Source organism: Colossoma macropomum, unplaced genomic scaffold (genome assembly GCF_904425465.1).
Source record: "Colossoma macropomum unplaced genomic scaffold, Colossoma_macropomum, whole genome shotgun sequence".
Classification (NCBI taxonomy): Eukaryota; Metazoa; Chordata; class Actinopteri; order Characiformes; family Serrasalmidae; genus Colossoma; species Colossoma macropomum.
The window spans coordinates 16681078-16698054 of NW_023494792.1; the positions used below are offsets into that span (position 1 = coordinate 16681078).

Below are 16977 nucleotides of genomic sequence, written 5' to 3' on the forward strand. Positions count from 1 at the left end.
TTTAAAGGGTTTGTGTCTACACAAACTAAAAATTGACTCCCCTGGTTCATGCAGTCCATGTATGGAAACTAAGCTGCAAAGGAGTGTTTGAATTTATTGTTTTTGTGATGTCAAACATATTTTAATATACATCACCTACTCAGCCTATAGCAGTTTAACTCCACCCATTCATGCTGAAGGTATAAGGAGTGATTCAGCCCAGAATTTTTGAATAAGCCACAATACAGGGCAGAAAAGAGATGATTTACATATGTCAAATGTAAAGGTACAGTAATAAAACTGCCTGTTTAATGCTGTGTTCACATGTTTGTGTTAAAATAATGTCATTCTGCACCTTATAGCGGTATGTGACCGATAATGGCATGCAGCTACGCAAACGCTTGCATGGTGACTGCGGTGCTGGTGAAAATGGATGATTATCAGAGGAGAGCTTTAGCAGTGGGTTATGTTTATTTTAAGTGAAAAAGAGGCAGGAGGACGCTCTGTGGTGTTTTATTATTTTTATATGAAACTGGGTTCGTCTGGAATTCAGCAACAAGATGTTTGGCGTCCATGGCTCCCCATAAAATCAACATCCGGTTTGTTTCACCGCTGCAGTCAATGACATAAGTTGGGAAGTCTGAACTTTTGACAGAATATTCCGTTTACCGCTGCAGTCTGCAGAACATTAGAGATTGTAGTGGCGGAATTTTCTGTCACGGCACCATTGAATACAATAGGATATTCGTTTGCTGTCGTCTGTGTACGGCAAACATATTAACACAGCATAAAGGATTATGAGAGATTGAAAAATGGGCATATAAAAATAAATTGTGATTGTTTTTGTTACATAAAACCACACAGAAAACATAAATATAAGGAAAATGTAGGGCAAGATGTAGTCTATGCACAAAGTATCAAAGTATGTTTGTTATATATGGCTGAACACTATCAGATGACCCAGCTACTGGAGTACACACACACACACACACACACACATATCCCAATTTTCTCCAGTTCTTGTCCTGGTTTGCTAGTATAAGCTATCCTTTGCTTTTCTGGAACTGTTCCTATTTTTAAAAGATCTCTTTCTCTCTCTCTCTCTCTCTCTCTCTCTCTCTCTCTCTCTCTCTCTCTCGCTCGCCCTCTCTCTCTCTCTCGCCCTCTCTCTCTAACTCTCTCTTTGGCCTGAATAACAGCACAGGTGAGAGCCAAGTCTTGACCCATTAAAACAGTATGACTGCAGTATAAGACAGCACATATATGCAGGTGTAAAAGTCTATTATAGACTGGGTTTACAGATTTTTCTTTCTCACTTTCGTCTCTTTCTATTCCCTCCTCCTCTCTCTTCCCTCTTCTCCCTCTTTGCGATGCTGCGTCAGCAGTGATGATTATCATTCGGATCACAGACGCCGAGTGCTTCTGCATGTAGAGACTTAGCACAGGGCGTGAGAGTATGTATGCTTGTAGGGGCTGTCCAGGCAGGGCAGGGCTGTTAGAATGTAACGCTGGCTTTCTGAATGTCCCTTAAGGGTGTGAATGGTGGACTGTAATTGTGCATGAGTGTATAGTTATGGTGAAGGTGTGTGGTGAGTACAGACAGTGACATGCTCCATTCTGAATCTCTTTGTCTTTTTGTATGGACCTGCCTGTGGACACACACACACACACACACACACACACACACACACACCCACAGAGAACATTCCTTTCTGGACATGTTAGCTTCACCAATGCCAACCTGAGGCAAACTCTTAATGTCTGGCATGCAATCTCTTACATGTTCATAACTGTTAGTTGCTGAAATTCAGCTTGAAGGTTGTGTTTTGTTACTGACGTTCTCATTTCAGCTGATGTTTAACTGATATTCTAAATTATTTGTTAAGTCTTTTTACTTTTTAATTGGTGCCAAATATTTTACTTTTCACCTCTTCCTAGAAGTTCTAGAGCTGCACAGTGTATTATTTGTTATTGAGATATTGGACTTTGAAACACAAATATCACAAAATGCTGAATCATGCAAAAAGACAGATAATGTAAAGATAAATGTTTTTGTGCTTGTATTTGATGTATCAAGGCATTCATGCAGTTTAGTGCTTCCCAACCCTGAGCACCCCTCTGCCCTGCACATTTTACATCTGATCAGCTAATTAACATGCCGTTTCTGAGCTGGAGTATGTGTGTGTGTGTTAGAGTAGGAATACACAAAAGTGTGCAGGACAGGGGGTGCTTCAGTACCAGGGATGGGAACCTGTGATGTAATCCAACAGAAGTCAGTTATTTTGGTCAAATTTATGCAAGCTAATCTTCTAAGACAGATTTTCTAAATTATATCTTGAGATGAACAATCAGAATCGGCGAAGATCAGAATCAGCAGTTTTTTGTCCAAACACACAACTGACTAATCTTTTTATGATGTTATGATGCAAATCACATGAGGCTGGTAAGTGCGCTCACACTGTATTTTAATGCTGCTGCTATGTGTTTACCAAAATGTTGCAGCATAATTATCTCTGACTCAATATGATAAATGACCAGGTGCCCCTTACTTTCAATGTAATACTTTATTTGATTCATGTTATTTAAATAACATTTAAGCAACTGATTTACCTTTTACAAATTCAAAATGCCAGTTTTGGCCCATTAAAGGACAAATTATGTTAATGATATTGCAACTTTATCTAACAGAATATATTGGAAAGGTGCTAGTGTGTTTTTTGTTCATTTCGGGTTATAAAAACTAATACAAATTGGTCAGAAATTCAGAAAGTCAGCCAGTTTGGCTGTGAAGAAATCTGAAAGGGAATCAGCTATAAAAATTCATGATTGGTGCAAAAATGCTTATTAAATTCACCAAAATCCATCTCTGTCTGGCAAAAGCCTGTCTGGTTAATGTTTATTTATAGAGACACAGATGAGAAGGTCTGTACAAAGAACACATTCATTAGACCAGAAAAAATAGTGGAGTCATTCTGCCTCCACATTCAGTCTCTGAACATCCTGATTATCAAAGCAACCTAGAAGTGTCTTGAATTTCATTGTAAAATTGTCATGCCATGAATGAGAACATGGTTGATTTGATGTTGCACATATCTTGTATTTAATACATTGTCTAACTATTTTCTTCTTCCTTCACCACATTGTCTCTTCCTCTGATTTACCTCTGGCTCATTCTTAATTTTTGGTCCCTTTTATGTATTCAGACTGTGTTACAGTACAGCACACGACTAACTGTGCTCTGTAATGCAATGTGTGTTTACACTTGCAAAAAGGGTTTGGAAGATCTGCAATATATGTATATTGGGTGATTACTGCCTAAACATGTTTAGGGTGTTAGTGTTTCTGTTAGTAATTGAAAAAATGCAAGTATGGCACATAACTGATTCATAAATGTGTTTTTTTAATATGTTATATAATTTATACTCTCCCAATTCTAGTATTTTTTACATATCATGCAGCCCTTATAAATGCGTTTCTCCTATATGCTGTAGTGTGTTTTCTGATATTCTTGAATGATCTTATGACATCTACAATCAGATATCGGGGATTCTGTGTATCTGTGCGTATGTGTCTGTGTGTCTGGATGTGAGAGAGATGGTTGACTTTCTGGAATTCTGAAATGTGAGGAATGATAGAGGAATTATAGTCATTATTCTGTAATGGCTCCCCTGACAAAGACTGTCTGTGTGTATGTTAGAATGGTTTTGTGTTTTGTCCGTTGTGTGTTGGTCATCCTAGATACTGTTAGCCTGTGTAGATGTGCTAGACGCACAAGTATTTTGTCTGCAGTTTATGAAACATATTTATTTATTTGGGCTACTTGCACACAAGGATTCTGTTGCCCTGCTGGCCGCACGAGAGACGGGCCCTGAACTAAGTGCTCTCTCTCTAACGGGACTCCTTCAGTAAACATGCAGTCGTGTGTGCATGGATGTGTGTGTTCCCTGAAACTGCTGGAATGTCAGTTGCCAGTGTGACTGTGGCTCTTTGTGTTTGGTTCTCAGGAAATTAACCCTACACCAGCTGGATTCTCCTTGCTAGTTTCTATGGCAACCCACTGGAAGGCATTCGTTTATTCTGTTTGACCGCAAATGTCTCACCGATAACTAAAATTGCGTGTGTGTGTGTGTTTGTCCTGGTTATGTTGTGTTGTAATAGTTCTGTTCCACATATCTTACATCAGGTGTCACAATATTGTGATATCTGTCAGTTTTGATACTGTGTTTGGGATTTGGTACTGCATCGAGTACCAGAATGAGATTGCAGAATTTAATTTGGTGTCATTGTTGATTATTGCGTTCATAGCTGTTTGTGAATTTGAGGAAGGGAGCAGGCTCCAGTATGCTTCCTTCAGTGGTTTAGGTTGTTGTTGTAGCAGTAACATGTCCTTACATATTACTGCTGTCATATCAAAACCACTTGACTTCATTTTTCTGTCTTGTCATTTGCACCACCACTACTCTTTACCTTACAGGAACATTTCATGATGAAGGGACAAATAGAAATAGTAACAGAATTACCTGGAATAAAATCTTGTTACATTAACTTACATTAAAGTTAAGAACATTTTTTCTTCCTTTGTAAGGTTACTGTTTCAGAGTTACATGATGATATGCAATGTGCCTCCCACAATTATGATTATGGAGGAAGGAGAGCCAGGAGAACAGTAATCACTCTATACTTTCATTCACTCTCTTTTGCTTTCCATATGCTTATATTAGGGGTGCACCAATCATGCTTTTTTATGACCGATTCCAATTTCTTTGGATGATTTCTAATTTCTCCAACTTGGATGATTTTTTGGCTGAGGCTTACACTGTGTGGGCTAAATGAAAACATAAAACACACTAGTACCACTAGTACTTTCTGTGAGCCAAAGTTGTAATATGAATAACATTATTTACTCTTTAACGGGCCAAACTGGCATTTTAAATTCTGAAACATAAAATGAAATCCCATAAAGTGGTACATTGTAAGGCACTGAGAGGCAACTGTCTATTTAGGACGAGTCATGCATAATTATGCTAGGACATATTGGTACAGTTGTAGCAGCAGCATTTCAATACAGCACAAGTACACTTACCTGCCCTATATTATTTGCATCACAAAATTACAACACAGATTGGCCAAAATAAAAGTTATAAGTTGGCTAATTGCCGATTGTGTGTTTGGAGCAAAAATCTGCTAATTCTGATTCGGATTGTGTGTCCCTAGTCTAAACCCAGATGTATTAAACATCTGTTCATAAAGCAAATTCATATTCATAGTATCAGACACCCCCTCTCTCTTCATGTAATTGTCAATTGATATGTAGTTACAGTATGAAAGTTCCCAGCAGTGAGTGTGGGCTCTATTCGTATCTCACCAGTGCAGCGTATTTACCCAGTCATAGAGGCACCAGTTGAAGGTTTTGCTGATAAATGATTTGTTCCTTCCTCTCAGTGCCTCTCTCTCTCTCTCTGTCTCGCTCTCTTTTTCTCTCTCTCTCTCTCTCTCTCTCTCTCTCTCTCTCTCTCTCTCTCTCATATCCTTGCTCTCTGTGCAGGCCTGAGACACAGCAGAAAGTCCCATCCGCTCCACCTCCGCCTCCCCCTCCGCCCCCCCCACCTGAGCCAGTCGCACCCCCAGAGCCAGAGGAGGAGATTTTGGGCTCTGACGATGAGGAGCAGGAGGACCCAGCAGACTACTGCAAAGGTACCAACTTCCTGTCTCTTTTTGCTTCCGCTCCCTCTTTTGTGTAACTCTTCAGTGCATCTTTTGCTTTGTCTTCATTGTTTTCTCACCAATAAGGTAATCAAAAAAATGGTAAACAAACATATTTCACCACTGATATTGCTCCAGACCTGATAATCCATTCAGTGGCTGATTAACATGTTGTCTTTTCACTTTCTGTTGACTTATTTTAAGAAGTTCTAGGCACTCCAGATGGTATTACAGTTCTAACCTTTCTAATTTCTCAAACTGAAAGAGCTTGTATGTGGACTCACACTTGGGCCTGTTGCAATTATTACACAAATGTCTAATCGCAACTTTTTGAAATGATCAGTTATTTAAGCTAACCGTAATTATTTTCCACCATTTTATTATTGTATAATTTGCTATATAAAGAAATAAAAGAAAACTGAAAAGTAAAACAGTTTTAACTTCTGACTAAAACACATTTAAAGGGCAGCGATGAGTAACTGAGTAATGTTTGTTTATTTAGGCCTGAGTCATGTCTGTCGTTGATTGGGAGCTATTAAGTGTTGACAGCTAGGAAGCAAGACAGCTAATCAGCCAATATGGTCACTTTAGACCTGTGCTATAATGGTTGCATATAATGAACAAATAAAAACAATGAAATTGTTAATTGCATTTATTTTTATGGCAGTTATTCATCACCTTTTCATGAATGTAACAGGCATGCCCACGCTTCAGTTCTCACTCTCATAACCACATTACTTTCATACTGGTTTCATTAATGAGCAGAAAAGAAAAAATATAGATACTGAATCATTTCAGTAGCTAGTGACTAATAAGTATTAACATTAATAACTGAACAATAAACCATAGGGGCCTAAAACTGGTTTCAGTTGCAAATTGTACTCTGTTTGACAGTCTGTAAGTGTGTGTCAGTATGTGAGTGTTGTTGTGGTTCTGCAGTTGTTGCTGGCGTCTGCAAAACAAAAGGAAACAAACAACATCCAACCAGCTGAGTGATAGCTGACTGGCTCATTTCTGCTCTGTCTCCACTTAGTGCTGTTCTTTAGGCTATGAGTGACAGCTGCGTCTTGGTGTTGGTGTTTACAGTTTTGCCTTTGAAGCTGCTTGTAAATGTGGAGACTTATTACCCTTCATAAGATGAAGTCATTATCCTTCACTCATCCCTTCCTCACAAGAAACAGCACAATGCTTCTGCAGACTGTAGATGAGGATGTGATAAATAAAATGTTGAAGTATGAGCTCACCAGATCTAGCAGTAAAGAGGTGATCTTAATTTCACATTGGCTCAGATCTTAGCATACAGTCTTTACTTTTCCCTTCTCTCCTTCTCTCTTTGAGAACAACCTTGAGGTCTGCTGCCAAACCTATAAAGCTGCCTGCTGGTGCGACACCTCTGACAAAGTAAATTAGGAGGAACATGGAGGGAGAGAACAAAGAATGACAGAGTGAGAGGGCGAACGAGTGAGAGAGGGGGATTTTTTTTTCGTATCATTTCAACATGCCAGCTGCCCTTTATATTGTGGAACATTTTGTAGTAATAGAGCAATAAGAATTTTGAAAAGCCAACCTTTCAAATTGTTGAAAGTTACATTAACAGAACATAAGAACTTTTTTTCCTTCTTGTGTAAGTTAGTGTTTCTGAGATTTAAGGTCTTCTTATGACACTAACTCTTATTAGTCCCACAAAGGGGGAAATTTCACCTCTGCATTTTAATCCATCCGTGCAGTGAAAGACCACATACACACTAGTGAGCACACACACAATAGGGGGCAGTGAGCGGTGGGCAGCCCTATCCACGGCACCTGGAGAGCAGTTGGGGGTTAGGTGCCTTGCTCAAGTGCACTTCAGTCATGTACTGTCAGCTCAGGGGATCGAACCAGCGACCTTCTGGTCACAAGGCTGGTTCCCTAACCTCCAGATTAGAGATTCCATAGAAATTCCATCTTTTTTTTTTTTTTATCTGAAGTATATTCTCTCTTATATTATCCTTGTTGTCAGATGTTGGTCGCTATGTGAGGTGCAGAACTAGTATAGAACATAACTGTTTGTTTATTTACAGTGCAGCATTACTTATGGGCAATCCAAAAAGATTGCTACACATTAAAATCAATACTGTCTTGTAAAACATGCACAGATTTTAATGCACAATTTCTATTTATTTGTTATCATATTGGGGGAAAAAAATAAAACATGCTGCAACTTTTGCACGACACATTTTACGTTTTATTACCATCTTGTTATATTCAGCAAATGAACAGTAATTGTTTCAGCAAATGAACAGTAATTGTTCATCTGTCTTCTTTAGAGGATGTGTTTACCTACTTTCTCTTAGAAAATAAAAAAAGACCAGGGTGCACAAACTTTTGCATATGACTATATATTCTTTTTCTCTCTGTCTCTCTTTATCTTTAGGAGGGTACCACCCAGTAAAGATAGGGGACTTGTTTAATGGGAGATACCATGTGATTCGAAAGCTAGGCTGGGGCCACTTCTCTACCGTCTGGCTATGCTGGGATATTCAGTGAGTCGCCATGGCAACTGCACGCAAAACGACACCCTCACACGAATACACGCACACACATACGCATGCACACATACATACACACACACGCACACTAACACACTGTCTTCATAATGCACCTGCACTGTTGTCCAGCAGGTTGGTATTTGGCAGTATCATTGTCCTAGTGTCACGTTTCGGTTCCCGTATCTGTTTGAAGATCTGCTTCTCTCTCAGTTAGACTAATAGCTCATATGTCAGCCTGGAAACTCACACTCAGCACTTTACTGCAGTTCAGTTCTGGTGCTGCGGGTAGTCACCTTACCAGCTTCTGTAACCCCTGTTCACCTGGGAGTTCCATGCACACCATGGCAACACAGAAACTCTCACAAATACGGCCCACGCATTCACTTGGCAACACAAGCAGAAGACCAACCAGCAACGAATTAATAATGCTTTAAACCATAGATGACAAATCAAATTAGTGCAGCTTTAATTATTTCCTATGATTAAGCAGCAAAAAGAGAAGACTGTAACATCACTGTGGTTGAGACACATTAAAGGAATGATTTTGCACAATTTTCCACTTAACCCAGATGTAGTCGATCAACCACGACATGTTTGATGTCCATATTTTGCTGTGTTAGTTCAGTGCTGGAGCTTCAGTTCTAACTTCGCTAACAAACACTAGAAGTCAGTAGTACTAATAATAATAATAATAATTATTATAAGTACTAATAAGTAATAATGTTGTTTAGGACAATATATTACTTGCAGTGAGCTATAAAAATGAACAAAACTTCACTGTGTAGCTGAACACAGCGAGCAGCCATTTTGTGCTGTAATCCGATTTCTCTTTTCGTACACACAGGCATATGGACTCTATGGATTACGTTCACAATTTCTGTTGTTTCTTTTTACTGTCAATCTTGAATCTTTGCACTGAAGATTTATGTTTAGAAATAGAAACAACTGAAATCACTAATGTGATCTAGAGCCTGCATGATGCGCTTGAAATAGGAGTCAGGCTCTGCGGGGGAGTCAGAATTTACCACTACATGTGTCAGCTACACAGTGGAGTTTTGTTCAGTTTTATAGTGTCCTAAATCACATTGTTAGGTCTTCACAACATTAATAAAGACCTGGAATGCTGTTTGATCAGGTTGAGTTTTGGGGATGTAATTATGGAAAAGAGTGACTGTTGACGTTTAGTGTTTACCGGTAACATTAGCCTTGTAGCTCCAGTGCTAAACTGAAGAGGCAACATTTGGACACCAAACATGTCTTGGCTGATCAACAACATTTGGAAAAATGGGAAATTGTGTAAATGAACTAATTATTTCAATGTTTGATCTATACGGTTGATTTGAATTTGATGATGGCAGCTACAGTTGGTTTAAGATACTGTATTACTCACTTTATTGTACAATGCAACACCTTAGAAAAGTCAGAAGAGCAGTGCTATTTTTTGTGTTTGAGTGGTATATGGTGTGGTATATTAGTGAGGGAATATAGAATGTGTTGTACAGCCGTAACCACAGGCAGTTTCATTCTGTTTGCCATGTGGGTCAGTCTGAAGCCAAAAACCCCATATGGACACACACACACACATATACACACACACACACACACACACACACACACACTTGTTCATGCCAACAGTAACACTTCATCAGCAGTTACAACCCGACTGTACAGTATCTTCTGTGTGTGTGTGTGTGTTTGTGTGTGCGTGTGTGTGTGTGTGTGTGTGTGTGTGTGTGTGTGTGTTCTGTTCACAGAGGGAAGCGCTTTGTGGCGATGAAGGTGGTGAAGAGTGCTCAGCATTATACAGAAACGGCACTGGACGAGATCAAATTACTCCGATGTGTGAGTGAAAAGTATAGGCTAGTAATGGGCATTTCATCCAGTATATCAACACTGTCGGAACAAAACCTCCAAAATAGTAACTTTACAGGAGAATATATATATTTTTTGTCGTAGTCATTTTAGAGCATTTCTAGTGGTCTGTTCGTCATGAAACACAATGTAAAGAGCACGTGGAATGTTCAAAAGTAAGAAAATGAAAAAATACGTTTTGTTCTGACACCAACAATATAATGTATGAAATTGTTTGTATGATATCAGTTTTGTCATAACTTTTATACCGATTTGCCATAACAATGTTCAGATAATGTAATGCGCAGTCAGTGCAAAACACTGAAGTTATCTCTTTTAGCTGATTGGCTGAGTTGAGGATATTTCAGTGAACATGAAAAGACAGCAATCCCTCATCTCTCGCTGTGTAGTCAGTTACAGTCTGAGGTCCAGTTTGCTGTCAAGGAAGCAGACAAATGTAAAGAAATATGGAATAAATGTGGAACAGTCGGTTTCTCAGGGTTTGCTTGCCACGCTTCTGTTTCCTCTCACACTGCCTGTGGTGCTGCCTCCCTTAGTCGGCTGCATCAGACTATGCCATGGCCTTCTGCTACTCAGAGCATTAACAATGTTATATTTACTAAATTCTAGCAGCGTCTGACGCTCGTAGATGCAAGCATGAGTGTACTGGACACATGTTTGAAACAAATTTGGATGTGAAACAACATTTAGCACCATGTTTGCTGGGCCCAGAGAAGCCACTGTATGCTTACATGTACTCACCTTTTATCTTGTTAGGGATAGAAAGTAATATTTTACATTCAGATAGTTGTTTAATATTAAAAGTTAGAGGGCATTCCAGAATAATAAGCTGCTGTTAACCTACAAAATAGGCTTGCTCAAGCATCTTAAATGTTTTCATTTAAAAAATAAAAATCTATGAGAAATTTTAATTATATCACAATATAAATAAATACCATACTGCTCCCTACTAACTGGCACTACACTATTGTGCACTGTTTCTGCATCTTATTCAGTCACTTGTACTCTACTTCTTACGCCGATCAATAAACACCGTTCATTAAGCTAATGAAGTTTGTACTGGATGATCTGCCAAGTTTTAAGACATGCTGTGTGTGTTACCATTCTTCTAAGCTTAAGTTTCTAAAGGTTTCAGCAACTTGATCCATTGTAGAGTGTGTGGGGTAATCGGACACTGCTCCATCTGTCTTCTGTACCTCGCAGGTACGTGAGAGTGACCCCAGTGATCCTAATAAAGACATGGTGGTTCAGCTCATCGATGACTTCAAGATCTCTGGGATCAACGGGATCCGTATCCTTCTCACTGTGTATGTGTGTTTGAGTGAATGGGTGATTGTAGCACTGAAATGCAGTTCTTCTGTTATTCCCTCTAACTCACTCTCTCAGATGTGTGTATGGTGTTTGAGGTCCTCGGCCACCATCTGTTGAAGTGGATAATCAAGTCTAACTATCAGGGCCTGCCTTTACCTTGTGTGAAGAGCATCATTAGACAGGTACATAATCTCATAAGTTCCCACATCACGACACTTATGTTAAATTCTAAGCTGCATTGGCCTGGGTGTAATTGTGATTGATATTTCTACTGTTTTACAACAGGTACGCATTAGCACAGTAAGCCCTTATGCAGTTTTAGCCAACTAGGCCCAAGAAGTCCTAATGAAATTTGGGCCTCATTTACAGAGAGAGGATGAAAAATGCAGTGAAGTCAGAGTTTACCAAAAGGCCTTCATTTGCAATAATTGTTGAGCAGTCTTTAAACATGATACATGCTTCATGTGTAATGAGCTATTGAGTCTTGTTGAATATGGAAAAGCTTGCCAACATAGACTTCAACATGACTAATGGTAAAATTTCTGTCATAGTTGTATTTCCAAAGTAGTTTGGTTCTCCATGTTTAACCCTTTGATATGTATGCCATAATGAACCCCATAAAGGGCCCTTTTGGCATAGAGGAGCTCAGTGAAAGTAAGAAGGTCTCCATATGTTACGATTATTGATCAGGGACCTTCAACACATGTTCACCGAGTTTTGTTTGGATTGACCTTTTGACCTTTATATAATAAGCTGTAGTCTTTGAATGAATAAGTCAAAATACCAGACAATGAGTCCAATTCATGACATGTAATTACATGTTATTCAGGTCAGTGAACTGAAACAAAAGGCACCAGTTGTTTATCTGCAGACTTCATAATAACAGTTTAAAAGCATTTTTAATTGTTTTAAGTGGTTTTGAGTGCTAAAGTGCCCCCTAAAACCCAATTTGGACCAAATTTTGCAGACCTCATCAGAGTCAATATATACAAATCAATGTGAAATCAAATCAATGTAAATTTGAGATTGATGGGTTATCGCAATTTAAGCTAGCACTGCCATGACCGCAATCATTAATTGGCATATCGAGACCAAGTAAAAAAGTCAAAATATTTTTGATAATTATTCACCTAGAGAGGCTACAGAGTATTTCTAGACCAATTTCAAAAAGTTAAGATGAAAACCCAGAGACTAATTTGAAAAATATGGTTGTCAAACAGTTAACGATTGCAAAAAACTGCATTTTTTAAATACTTTTGTAATTGGAAATTTGTTTGGCACACTGTACTACATTATAAGAAAATGTTATGTGACCAGAAATAAAACATACATACATACATGTAATATGTAATAATTACTTGATTTTCTTGAAAAGCACCCCCTGCCCCCAAGTGGCCAAATCTTTTGAAACTTTACTTGTTGTTGGAAAGTGCCTACGTAGAGACACCATTCAAGTTTCATGATGATTGGTCAGTGGTAAGCATGTCAAAAAATCTAAGTAGGCAGAGCTAAATGTTGCAAATTGTAAAGTACTTTGTCTTGACCCAAGGAATCAGGAAAAAATGAATTTTGTCTCAAAAAATTTGAGAATGGTCTGGCTGCAGACCTGCACTCTCAGCCTGACATGCTGACATGCACCGCCAGCCTATTAATGACGTGAATGCACACTCTGCCACGAATGAATGCCACACTCTGACACTGAATGTATATTCACGTTGCCATACTGATAATAAGGTAATTAAATAGGGAAACTTTCAAAATAAAACCTTCCACGACATAAATGTTGGGTTTATTTGTAGGAAAAAACAAAAAGGCTGCTGCTGAAACTCATGAAAGCCATGCTGAAGACGATTAGAACCAGTTATCAAAAACTGTAATATTGATTAAAATAGAACTTATTAAAGGATTCTAGGAGGTTGTGACAACGTACAGTCAACATAGTACCGATTACTTTTGCTGTCTCGTCAACGTTGTCACAACCTCCTTGAAAGTTTTCAGACAATGTTGTCTAAGTTTCTGAGGAATTACATTTCAACGTTGTGACAATGCAGAGAGCACCAAGCAGACAACGTTGTGGGCACCAAAACAGTATGTTGTCACAACGTAACTGTGTTTGCAAGGCCGTTAGGAATAAGACCTGATGGTTTTGCTTCCTAACCGGAATTGGCTTGATGGTTGCCGATAGAGGCCATTAGGTAACGATCAAATGTATGTGGAATTAGTCCCAAAACACCTGGTTAAACAATCAGAATCCTTTACACTGTGATATTAACCCATCAGGAAAACGCAGAATACCATTAGCGACTACTGAAAACCACCAGGAACCAACAGACACTTTTAATGGGTTCTATGACTTTTTTCAACAGGGAGGTACATTAAATGTAATTCTCTCGCCATGTTATGGACGAGAAATTGATTAAGTGATGATATCACTTTGTGGCAGAGAGTGCTTGTGCATGTGACGTCACTGGGGCTGAGAGTGCATCTGGCTGAGAGTGCATGTCTGCAGCCAGACTCTGTTGAAAAATTTTAGTTTAGAAATTGCAAGACCAAACACGTAGGGCTGTGCAATAGTAAGGGTTAGAGTTAAAGAGGGTGCCTGAGTAGCAGGAGAGAATACTACGTATTGAACCAAGTTTCATGTATGGCCAATGGTCTGGTTTGGTCTGGCCAAATCAGGAAGAATCAGAATAATAAGAAAAATCCACACAGTTCCAGTTGGAAGCACTGTGTGCTTTAACCCTAAAAAGCAAAGAAGCTCCAGTGCAAAACCTTAAGCACCCATATAAAGTGTTTAAAACTCATTGTCTTGGCTGTGTGTTTTTGCCAGTAAAGCACTATATAACATTAGAATATTTATTTATATATATGTGTATATACATGGTAAAAAATATTTTAAAAAATGGAAATACTGGAGGTGTGGAAATGGTTAAGCAAACACACACACGTCAAATCACAGTGCTTTTGTTTATTTGTATTTATTCAAATATTTTTAAAGAAATAAAAGCTTACTGCCCAGATAAATGGCATAACACTTTTAGATGGTCTAAGACTTGTGCACAGCACTGTATGTTTTAAATACTGGCAGTTTTTAAATGATAAATAAATGAATAGACAGACACACACAGAAACAGAGAGAGAAATAAAACATCATATTTGAGCCAGTAAGGAATGTGAACACAAAGGACACTAACTGTAACACATAACAAGGGAACCTCTAGGCTAGCAAGGCTGCAGCGAAACCACACTGTTTCATGTTCAAAGCCACTGCCTCTTTCATTCATATGAAACCATCAACAGAGAGAGACAGTAAAATCAATCAGTGATGCATGGTGACAAACATAAAGTGATGAACATCTGTGTATTTGATTGGCAGGTCTTACAGGGTCTGGACTACCTCCACACTAAGTGCAAGATCATTCACACAGACATCAAGCCGGAGAACATCCTGATGTGTGTGGATGATGCCTTCGTCAGGCGCATGGCAGTGGAGGCGACAGAGTGGCAGAAAGCAGGAGCGCCCCCTCCCTCAGGATCTGCAGGTATTCTCTTTCATCCTACCCTCATCTGTTTAGTCATTTATTCATTTATGTATCTTTCACTTTTTCGAATTTCCAGTAAGAGGCCCAAGCTTGTTTGATTAAATGCTTATGTGACGTGCCCCATGCTTTCACACACTTACACCCTTTGCAGTTTCCTAGCCTGTAAGTCAAAACATAGCATAAGAGAGTAGAGGTCACCATTATTATAACACTTATGTAAATGAGTTAAAGCTCAGCTTATAACACAGAGCTCATTATGACTTACTGAAATAATTTCAGACTGAAGTATAATGATGCTCTCCTATGTGGGCCACAGTTTTAGCAGAAGCATCCGAACTCCCCTCATTAGTCAATTATTACTTGTTAATGAGCAGAAGAGAGCAGCAGAACAAAAGGGCAAAAAGCACTAGTGTGTTAATTTGCCTAATTTAATTCAGAGACAGAAAGATATGCTATATAGACAGACAGACAAATAGACAGATGCAACGGCTGTCTCATGTACACGTTGCTGACTGAGTTGGTAATTTTAGGTTTACTACAGCAATGGCAAGCAGAGCAGTTTTTACAAATTCTTTGAAAACCAGAGAAGGTCTCAAAGGAGCCTTGTGCTCAGTCACAGAAAATAATGTAGTTTGCAGTAACAACATTTATTTTGATATGTTGTATTAAAGAGACAACACAGTATGTGCAGCATCCTAGGAAAAGTGTTTCCCGTTCTACCATTTCACTGTATGTATATCCTCTATGGATTAACTTCCGCCTCCAGGAAGTCTACTGTGATAGGACGGAGTTCACGTCACTATGTATGCGTATGTGTGTGTCTCTACATGTACATGTACACTGCTGTTCAAAATTTATAATCACTTGTCATATTAATAATTGTTATTGTTATTTTATTTACTTATATATTTCAGCTAGATAACAAAGTATTTAAGATGTTTTATTTAATATTCATAAATATCCAGATTTTTTAGAAACATCAAGAACATATTAGATGATAATATACTGTAATTTACATTGATTTCTCAATATGTTTTGCTTTTTAAATATTAGACATTCTAAATGTTAATTCTAACTTCATTTATTTATGGACTCAAAAACATATTTACAGGAATTATATAAGGTTATACAAGGGGTAAGTTTTTTGGGCGACAGCAACGGTGTATATGTGAGTGTGTGTGTGCGTGTGCGTGTGCGTGCGTGTGTGTGTGTTTGGCAGCTGGTGGTCAAGATTGGATGTTAATCACCATGACTGGGGTGAAATATGCAGAGAGTGTGATATTAGAAATATAATTTGTACTTCTGGGGAGAAAAACTGTAAAGGATATAATGTAGGGAAGTAGTGGAGAATATGCTCATATTGATTTGAACTACTGCAGAATATTCTTGCCTGTTGGGGGGGAAGGTTGGACTAAAAGGTGGAGCTCTACTTATGAGGAGTATTTATTTACATCAGATAACTCCACCTTGCATTTGAAAATGAACAGACCTATTTCCTGTAGGAGTAATATAAATACTAATAGTAAGAGACAGTGTGGTGAAAGTAGAAACATATGATGGAGCTTGTTTGTATTACATATTAAGTTGTATGTGTTGCTTGTTGTGCGTAGTTGAACTATTTCTCTCTGGATTATTTCACTCTTATGTATTTCTGCACTGGGAATACTGCATGCCATTGACACACTTAAGTATTCAGAGCTCATAAAACAACAAATGTGGTGAAACATCCCACCAATTAAGCTATTCTAGTCTCCATCTGCATGGTCATACTGTACGCACTTACACTTAAGCACTGCTTAACTGGCATTTGCCCTCTCTTGGTAGGAAGGCAAGAGTAGAGATGAACCAGGTACATATAGCTGCATGGTTTTCTTTCATTGGGTCACACACCATGCAGAATGTGATTGTATTGTGTCCTTACTGAACTTTTGGAATGATGACTCCATGACCTTTGTAGAACTCCTGACTACAGGAATGGAGATTGGTCCCCTTTAGGGCCAGTCTGTGAGGACAGGCTGGTTATAGCTGAGCTGCCTGTGTGG

The 16977-nt window shown here is 38.7% G+C and overlaps 1 protein-coding gene across 5 annotated transcripts in view; it reads left to right on the forward strand.

The window, feature by feature from the left end:
• Positions 1–16977, forward strand: part of srpk2 (SRSF protein kinase 2) — a 63660-nt gene that overhangs the window by 34345 nt on the left and 12338 nt on the right. For all 5 annotated transcript variants that reach the window (XR_005007497.1, XR_005007498.1, XM_036576283.1 and 2 more), the window contains 6 exons: positions 5525–5673; positions 8096–8204; positions 9965–10052; positions 11286–11373; positions 11469–11575; positions 14770–14935. Coding sequence is in view for 3 of the 5 variants with exons in the window: in XM_036576283.1 (XP_036432176.1) it covers positions 5525–5673; positions 8096–8204; positions 9965–10052; positions 11286–11373; positions 11469–11575; positions 14770–14935 (707 nt within the window). In the remaining 2 variants the exon portion in view is untranslated. The remainder of the gene's footprint in view (positions 1–5524; positions 5674–8095; positions 8205–9964; positions 10053–11285; positions 11374–11468; positions 11576–14769; positions 14936–16977) is intronic.